Raw genomic sequence first — 9857 nt, 5'->3', positions numbered from 1 at the left:
GTTAATGAAGTTGATGTTGTCGGAGTTGCTATTAAAGTGCTTGAACTGTTACTGCTTGGTGATGGTATCAAAACAGTTGTTACTGTTGAAGAGGAGACAGTACTTTCAACAGAAGCAGATGTACTGGGTGAAGCTGATGAACTTGTACTTGGCACTGTAGTGGATTCAGTGGTAAACGAACTAATTGTACTTTGCACTGTGCTCTCTGTCGGCACAGGGGTTGGAGTTGTACTTGAAGCTGTTGTAGATGGTGACGTACCTACTGACGTAATGGTTGATGAAGGTGGTTGTGTTAGTGTTGTTGTTGAAGCACCTGCCACGGTAGTAGATGGGGATGACGTTGATTCAGTTGACACCGATGTTGATGTGACAGTGGTTTGTGCAGTTGTAGATACACTGGAGCTTGCTGTTGAAATGGGTGTTGTAGATGTTGACGTTGTTAGCAAAGAAGAAGAGCTTGTAGTTGGTACAGCTGTGTTTGTAGAAGATGTTGCTGAAGTGGAGGTTGATGGTGCTAGAGATGTCTTTGGTGCAACAGTCGAGGTTAATGAAGTTGATGTTGTCGGAGTTGCTATTAAAGTGCTTGAACTGGTACTGCTTGGTGATGGTATCAAAACAGTTGTTACTGTTGAAGAGGAGACAGTACTTTCAACAGAAGCAGATGTACTGGGTGAAGCTGATGTACTTGTACTTGGCACTGTAGTGGATTCAGTGGTAGACGATCTAATTGTACTTTGCACTGTGCTCTCTGTCGGCACAGGGGTTGGAGTTGTACTTGAAGCTGTTGTAGATGGTGACGTACCTACTGACGTAATGGTTGATGAAGATGGTTGTGTTAGTGTTGTTGTTGAAGCACCTGCCACGGTAGTAGATGGGGATGACGTTGATTCAGTTGACACCGATGTTGATGTGACAGTGGTTGTGCAGTTGTAGATACACTGGAGCTTGCTGTTGAAATTGGTGTTGTAGATGTTGACGTTGTTGGCAAAGAAGAAGAGCTTGTAGTTGGTACAGCTGTGTTTGTAGAAGATGTTGCTGAAGTGGAGGTTGATGGTGCTAGAGATGTCTTTGGTGCAACAGTCGAGGTTAATGAAGTTGATGTTGTCGGAGTTGCTATTAAAGTGCTTGAACTGGTACTGCTTGGTGATGGTATCAAAACAGTTGTTACTGTTGAAGAGGAGACAGTACTTTCAACAGAAGCAGATGTACTGGGTGAAGCTGATGAACTTGTACTTGGCACTGTAGTGGATTCAGTGGTAGACGAACTTATTGTACTTTCCAGTGTGCTCTCTGTCGGCACAGGGGTTGGAGTTGTACTTGAAGCTGTTGTAGATGGTGACGTACCTACTGACGTAATGGTTGATGAAGATGGTTGTGTTAGTGTTGTTGTTGAAGCACCTGCCACGGTAGTAGATGGGGATGACGTTGTTTCAGTTGACACCGATGTTGATGTGACAGTGGTTTGTGCAGTTGTAGATACACTGGAGCTTGCTGTTGAAATTGGTGTTGTAGGTGTTGACGTTGTTGGCAAAGAAGAAGAGCTTGTAGTTGGTACAGCTGTGTTTGTAGAAGATGTTGCTGAAGTGGAGGTTGATGGTGCTAGAGATGTCTTTGGTGCAACAGTCGAGGTTAATGAAGCTGATGTTGTCGGAGTTGCTATTAAAGTGCTTGAACTGGTACTGCTTGGTGATGGTATCAAAACAGTTGTTACTGTTGAAGAGGAGACAGTACTTTCAACAGAAGCAGATGTACTGGGTGAAGCTGATGAACTTGTACTTGGCACTGTAGTGGATTCAGTGGTAGACGAACTGATTGTACTTTGCAGTGTGCTCTCTGTCGGCACAGGGGTTGGAGTTGTACTTGAAGCTGTTGTAGATGGTGACGTACCTACTGACGTAATGGTTGATGAAGATGGTTGTGTTAGTGTTGTTGTTGAAGCACCTGCCACGGTAGTAGATGGGGATGACGTTGATTCAGTTGACACCGATGTTGATGTGACAGTGGTTTGTGCAGTTGTAGATACACTGGAGCTTGCTGTTGAAATTGGTGTTGTAGATGTTGACGTTGTTGGCAAAGAAGAAGAGCTTGTAGTTGGTACAGCTGTGTTTGTAGAAGATGTTGCTGAAGTGGAGGTTGATGGTGCTAGAGATGTCTTTGGTGCAACAGTCGAGGTTAATGAAGTTGATGTTGTCGGAGTTGCTATTAAAGTGCTTGAACTGGTACTGCTTGGTGATGGTATCAAAACAGTTGTTACTGTTGAAGAGGAGACAGTACTTTCAACAGAAGCAGATGTACTGGGTGAAGCTGATGAACTTGTACTTGGCACTGTAGTGGATTCAGTGGTAGACGAACTTATTGTACTTTGCAGTGTGCTCTCTGTCGGCACAGGGGTTGGAGTTGTACTTGAAGCTGTTGTAGATGGTGACGTACCTACTGACGTAATGGTTGATGAAGATGGTTGTGTTAGTGTTGTTGTTGAAGCACCTGCCACGGTAGTAGATGGGGATGACGTTGATTCAGTTGACACCGATGTTGATGTGACAGTGGTTTGTGCAGTTGTAGATACACTGGAGCTTGCTGTTGAAATTGGTGTTGTAGATGTTGACGTTGTTGGCAAAGAAGAAGAGCTTGTAGTTGGTACAGCTGTGTTTGTAGAAGATGTTGCTGAAGTGGAGGTTGATGGTGCTAGAGATGTCTTTGGTGCAACAGTCGAGGTTAATGAAGTTGATGTTGTCGGAGTTGCTATTAAAGTGCTTGAACTGGTACTGCTTGGTGATGGTATCAAAACAGTTGTTACTGTTGAAGAGGAGACAGTACTTTCAACAGAAGCAGATGTACTGGGTGAAGCTGATGTACTTGTACTTGGCACTGTAGTGGATTCAGTGGTAGACGAACTGATTGTACTTTGCACTGTGCTCTCTGTCGGCACAGGGGTTGGAGTTGTACTTGAAGCTGTTGTAGATGGTGACGTACCTACTGACGTAATGGTTGATGAAGATGGTTGTGTTAGTGTTGTTGTTGAAGCACCTGCCACGGTAGTAGATGGGGATGACGTTGATTCAGTTGACACCGATGTTGATGTGACAGTGGTTTGTGCAGTTGTAGATACACTGGAGCTTGCTGTTGAAATGGGTGTTGTAGATGTTGACGTTGTTGGCAAAGAAGAAGAGCTTGTAGTTGGTACAGCTGTGTTTGTAGAAGATGTTGCTGAAGTGGAGGTTGATGGTGCTAGAGATGTCTTTGGTGCAACAGTCGAGGTTAATGAAGCTGATGTTGTCGGAGTTGCTATTAAAGTGCTTGAACTGGTACTGCTTGGTGATGGTATCAAAACAGTTGTTACTGTTGAAGAGGAGACAGTACTTTCAACAGAAGCAGATGTACTGGGTGAAGCTGATGAACTTGTACTTGGCACTGTAGTGGATTCAGTGGTAGACGAACTGATTGTACTTTGCACTGTGCTCTCTGTCGGCACAGGGGTTGGAGTTGTACTTGAAGCTGTTGTAGATGGTGACGTACCTACTGACGTAATGGTTGATGAAGATGGTTGTGTTAGTGTTGTTGTTGAAGCACCTGCCACGGTAGTAGATGGGGATGACGTTGATTCAGTTGACACCGATGTTGATGTGACAGTGGTTTGTGCAGTTGTAGATACACTGGAGCTTGCTGTTGAAATTGGTGTTGTAGGTGTTGACGTTGTTGGCAAAGAAGAAGAGCTTGTAGTTGGTACAGCTGTGTTTGTAGAAGATGTTGCTGAAGTGGAGGTTGATGGTGCTAGAGATGTCTTTGGTGCAACAGTCGAGGTTAATGAAGTTGATGTTGTCGGAGTTGCTATTAAAGTGCTTGAACTGGTACTGCTTGGTGATGGTATCAAAACAGTTGTTACTGTTGTAGAGGAGACAGTACTTTCAACAGAAGCAGATGTACTGGGTGAAGCTGATGAACTTGTACTTGGCACTGTAGTGGATTCAGTGGTAGACGAACTGATTGTACTTTGCAGTGTGCTCTCTGTCGGCACAGGGGTTGGAGTTGTAATTGAAGCTGTTGTAGATGGTGACGTACCTACTGACGTAATGGTTGATGAAGATGGTTGTGTTAGTGTTGTTGTTGAAGCACCTGCCACGGTAGTAGATGGGGATGACGTTGATTCAGTTGACACCGATGTTGATGTGACAGTGGTTTGTGCAGTTGTAGATACACTGGAGCTTGCTGTTGAAATTGGTGTTGTAGATGTTGACGTTGTTGGCAAAGAAGAAGAGCTTGTAGTTGGTACAGCTGTGTTTGTAGAAGATGTTGCTGAAGTGGACGTTGATGGTGCTAGAGATGTCTTTGGTGCAACAGTCGAGGTTAATGAAGTTGATGTTGTCGGAGTTGCTATTAAAGTGCTTGAACTGGTACTGCTTGGTGATGGTATCAAAACAGTTGTTACTGTTGTAGAGGAGACAGTACTTTCAACAGAAGCAGATGTACTGGGTGAAGCTGATGAACTTGTACTTGGCACTGTAGTGGATTCAGTGGTAGACGATCTAATTGTACTTTGCACTGTGCTCTCTGTCGGCACAGGGGTTGGAGTTGTACTTGAAGCTGTTGTAGATGGTGACGTACCTACTGACGTAATGGTTGATGAAGATGGTTGTGTTAGTGTTGTTGTTGAAGCACCTGCCACGGTAGTAGATGGGGATGACGTTGATTCAGTTGACACCGATGTTGATGTGACAGTGGTTTGTGCAGTTGTAGATACACTGGAGCTTGCTGTTGAAATTGGTGTTGTAGATGTTGACGTTGTTGGCAAAGAAGAAGAGCTTGTAGTTGGTACAGCTGTGTTTGTAGAAGATGTTGCTGAAGTGGAGGTTGATGGTGCTAGAGATGTCTTTGGTGCAACAGTCGAGGTTAATGAAGTTGATGTTGTCGGAGTTGCTATTAAAGTGCTTGAACTGGTACTGCTTGGTGATGGTATCAAAACAGTTGTTACTGTTGAAGAGGAGACAGTACTTTCAACAGAAGCAGATGTACTGGGTGAAGCTGATGAACTTGTACTTGGCACTGTAGTGGATTCAGTGGTAGACGAACTGATTGTACTTTGCACTGTGCTCTCTGTCGGCACAGGGGTTGGAGTTGTACTTGAAGCTGTTGTAGATGGTGACGTACCTACTGACGTAATGGTTGATGAAGATGGTTGTGTTAGTGTTGTTGTTGAAGCACCTGCCACGGTAGTAGATGGGGATGACGTTGATTCAGTTGACACCGATGTTGATGTGACAGTGGTTTGTGCAGTTGTAGATACACTGGAGCTTGCTGTTGAAATTGGTGTTGTAGATGTTGACGTTGTTGGCAAAGAAGAAGAGCTTGTAGTTGGTACAGCTGTGTTTGTAGAAGATGTTGCTGAAGTGGAGGTTGATGGTGCTAGAGATGTCTTTGGTGCAACAGTCGAGGTTAATGAAGTTGATGTTGTCGGAGTTGCTATTAAAGTGCTTGAACTGGTACTGCTTGGTGATGGTATCAAAACAGTTGTTACTGTTGAAGAGGAGACAGTACTTTCAACAGAAGCAGATGTACTGGGTGAAGCTGATGAACTTGTACTTGGCACTGTAGTGGATTCAGTGGTAGACGAACTGATTGTACTTTGCACTGTGCTCTCTGTCGGCACAGGGGTTGGAGTTGTACTTGAAGCTGTTGTAGATGGTGACGTACCTACTGACGTAATGGTTGATGAAGATGGTTGTGTTAGTGTTGTTGTTGAAGCACCTGCCACGGTAGTAGATGGGGATGACGTTGATTCAGTTGACACCGATGTTGATGTGACAGTGGTTTGTGCAGTTGTAGATACACTGGAGCTTGCTGTTGAAATTGGTGTTGTAGATGTTGACGTTGTTGGCAAAGAAGAAGAGCTTGTAGTTGGTACAGCTGTGTTTGTAGAAGATGTTGCTGAAGTGGAGGTTGATGGTGCTAGAGATGTCTTTGGTGCAACAGTCGAGGTTAATGAAGTTGATGTTGTCGGAGTTGCTATTAAAGTGCTTGAACTGGTACTGCTTGGTGATGGTATCAAAACAGTTGTTACTGTTGAAGAGGAGACAGTACTTTCAACAGAAGCAGATGTACTGGGTGAAGCTGATGAACTTGTACTTGGCACTGTAGTGGATTCAGTGGTAGACGAACTGATTGTACTTTGCACTGTGCTCTCTGTCGGCACAGGGGTTGGAGTTGTACTTGAAGCTGTTGTAGATGGTGACGTACCTACTGACGTAATGGTTGATGAAGATGGTTGTGTTAGTGTTGTTGTTGAAGCACCTGCCACGGTAGTAGATGGGGATGACGTTGATTCAGTTGACACCGATGTTGATGTGACAGTGGTTTGTGCAGTTGTAGATACACTGGAGCTTGCTGTTGAAATTGGTGTTGTAGATGTTGACGTTGTTGGCAAAGAAGAAGAGCTTGTAGTTGGTACAGCTGTGTTTGTAGAAGATGTTGCTGAAGTGGAGGTTGATGGTGCTAGAGATGTCTTTGGTGCAACAGTCGAGGTTAATGAAGTTGATGTTGTCGGAGTTGCTATTAAAGTGCTTGAACTGGTACTGCTTGGTGATGGTATCAAAACAGTTGTTACTGTTGAAGAGGAGACAGTACTTTCAACAGAAGCAGATGTACTGGGTGAAGCTGATGAACTTGTACTTGGCACTGTAGTGGATTCAGTGGTAGACGAACTGATTGTACTTTGCACTGTGCTCTCTGTCGGCACAGGGGTTGGAGTTGTACTTGAAGCTGTTGTAGATGGTGACGTACCTACTGACGTAATGGTTGATGAAGATGGTTGTGTTAGTGTTGTTGTTGAAGCACCTGCCACGGTAGTAGATGGGGATGACGTTGATTCAGTTGACACCGATGTTGATGTGACAGTGGTTTGTGCAGTTGTAGATACACTGGAGCTTGCTGTTGAAATTGGTGTTGTAGATGTTGACGTTGTTGGCAAAGAAGAAGAGCTTGTAGTTGGTACAGCTGTGTTTGTAGAAGATGTTGCTGAAGTGGAGGTTGATGGTGCTAGAGATGTCTTTGGTGCAACAGTCGAGGTTAATGAAGTTGATGTTGTCGGAGTTGCTATTAAAGTGCTTGAACTGGTACTGCTTGGTGATGGTATCAAAACAGTTGTTACTGTTGAAGAGGAGACAGTACTTTCAACAGAAGCAGATGTACTGGGTGAAGCTGATGAACTTGTACTTGGCACTGTAGTGGATTCAGTGGTAGACGAACTGATTGTACTTTGCACTGTGCTCTCTGTCGGCACAGGGGTTGGAGTTGTACTTGAAGCTGTTGTAGATGGTGACGTACCTACTGACGTAATGGTTGATGAAGATGGTTGTGTTAGTGTTGTTGTTGAAGCACCTGCCACGGTAGTAGATGGGGATGACGTTGATTCAGTTGACACCGATGTTGATGTGACAGTGGTTTGTGCAGTTGTAGATATACTGGAGCTTGCTGTTGAAATTGGTGTTGTAGATGTTGACGTTGTTGGCAAAGAAGAAGAGCTTGTACTTAGTACAGCTGTGTTTGTAGAAGATGTTGCTGAAGTGGAGGTTGATGGTGCTAGAGATGTCTTTGGTGCAACAGTCGAGGTTAATGAAGTTGATGTTGTCGGAGTTGCTATTAAAGTGCTTGAACTGGTACTGCTTGGTGATGGTATCAAAACAGTTGTTACTGTTATAGAGGAGACAGTACTTTCAACAGAAGCAGACGTACTGGGTGAAGCTGATGAACTTGTACTTGGCACTGTAGTGGATTCAGTGGTAGATGAACTGATTGTACTTTGCACTGTGCTCTCTGTTGGCACAGGGGTTGGAGTTGTACTTGAAGCTATTGTAGATGGTGACGTACCTACTGACGTAATGGTTGATGAAGATGGTTGTGTTAGTGTTGTTGTTGAAGCACCTGCCACGGTAGTAGATGGGGATGACGTTGATTCAGTTGACACCGATGTTGATGTGACAGTGGTTTGTGCAGTTGTAGATACACTGGAGCTTGCTGTTGAAATTGGTGTTGTAGATGTTGACGTTGTTGGCAAAGAAGAAGAGCTTGTAGTTGGTACAGCTGTGTTTGTAGAAGATGTTGCTGAAGTGGAGGTTGATGGTGCTAGAGATGTCTTTGGTGCAACAGTCGAGGTTAATGAAGTTGATGTTGTCGGAGTTGCTATTAAAGTGCTTGAACTGGTACTGCTTGGTGATGGTATCAAAACAGTTGTTACTGTTGAAGAGGAGACAGTACTTTCAACAGAAGCAGATGTACTGGGTGAAGCTGATGAACTTGTACTTGGCACTGTAGTGGATTCAGTGGTAGACGAACTGATTGTACTTTGCACTGTGCTCTCTGTCGGCACAGGGGTTGGAGTTGTACTTGAAGCTGTTGTAGATGGTGACGTACCTACTGACGTAATGGTTGATGAAGATGGTTGTGTTAGTGTTGTTGTTGAAGCACCTGCCACGGTAGTAGATGGGGATGACGTTGATTCAGTTGACACCGATGTTGATGTGACAGTGGTTTGTGCAGTTGTAGATACACTGGAGCTTGCTGTTGAAATTGGTGTTGTAGATGTTGACGTTGTTGGCAAAGAAGAAGAGCTTGTAGTTTGCACAGCTGTGTTTGTAGAAGATGTTGCTGAAGTGGAGGTTGATGGTGCTAGAGATGTCTTTGGTGCAACAGTCGAGGTTAATGAAGTTGATGTTGTCGGAGTTCCTATTAAAGTGCTTGAACTGGTACTGCTTGGTGATGGTATCAAAACAGTTGTTACTGTTGAAGAGGAGACAGTACTTTCAACAGAAGCAGATGTACTGGGTGAAGCTGATGAACTTGTACTTGGCACTGTAGTGGATTCAGTGGTAGACGAACTGATTGTACTTTGCACTGTGCTCTCTGTCGGCACAGGGGTTGGAGTTGTACTTGAAGCTGTTGTAGATGGTGACGTACCTACTGACGTAATGGTTGATGAAGATGGTTGTGTTAGTGTTGTTGTTGAAGCACCTGCCACGGTAGTAGATGGGGATGACGTTGATTCAGTTGACACCGATGTTGATGTGACAGTGGTTTGTGCAGTTGTAGATATACTGGAGCTTGCTGTTGAAATTGGTGTTGTAGATGTTGACGTTGTTGGCAAAGAAGAAGAGCTTGTACTTAGTACAGCTGTGTTTGTAGAAGATGTTGCTGAAGTGGAGGTTGATGGTGCTAGAGATGTCTTTGGTGCAACAGTCGAGGTTAATGAAGTTGATGTTGTCGGAGTTGCTATTAAAGTGCTTGAACTGGTACTGCTTGGTGATGGTATCAAAACAGTTGTTACTGTTGTAGAGGAGACAGTACTTTCAACAGAAGCAGATGTACTGGGTGAATCTGATGTACTTGTACTTGGCACTGTAGTGGATTCAGTGGTAGACGAACTGATTGTACTTTGCACTGTGCTCTCTGTCGGCACAGGGGTTGGAGTTGTACTTGAAGCTGTTGTAGATGGTGACGTACCTACTGACGTAATGGTTGATGAAGATGGTTGTGTTAGTGTTGTTGTTGAAGCACCTGCCACGGTAGTAGATGGGGATGACGTTGATTCAGTTGACACCGATGTTGATGTGACAGTGGTTTGTGCAGTTGTAGATACACTGGAGCTTGCTGTTGAAATTGGTGTTGTAGATGTTGACGTTGTTGGCAAAGAAGAAGAGCTTGTAGTTGGTACAGCTGTGTTTGTAGAAGATGTTGCTGAAGTGGAGGTTGATGGTGCTAGAGATGTCTTTGGTGCAACAGTCGAGGTTAATGAAGTTGATGTTGTCGGAGTTGCTATTAAAGTGCTTGAACTGGTACTGCTTGGTGATGGTATCAAAACAGTTGTTACT

At 44.2% G+C, this 9857-nt stretch overlaps 1 protein-coding gene across 1 annotated transcript; it reads right to left on the bottom strand.

The window, feature by feature from the left end:
* Positions 1-3549: 3549 nt before the first annotated feature.
* Positions 3550-4516, bottom strand: LOC127529955 (mucin-5AC-like; the record flags this gene model as incomplete). Its single annotated transcript, XM_051935371.1, has 2 exons — positions 3550-3570; positions 3653-4516. Coding segments are annotated over 2 exons (885 nt in total), but the record flags the coding sequence as incomplete, so codon positions are not given.
* Between the last annotated feature and the right edge of the window lie 5341 nt (positions 4517-9857).

Source organism: Erpetoichthys calabaricus, chromosome 12 (assembly GCF_900747795.2).
Source record: "Erpetoichthys calabaricus chromosome 12, fErpCal1.3, whole genome shotgun sequence".
NCBI classification, from domain to species: Eukaryota; Metazoa; Chordata; class Cladistia; order Polypteriformes; family Polypteridae; genus Erpetoichthys; species Erpetoichthys calabaricus.
Note: the sequence above shows the minus strand (reverse complement) of the source record. Positions and strands in the feature narration are given on the sequence as shown.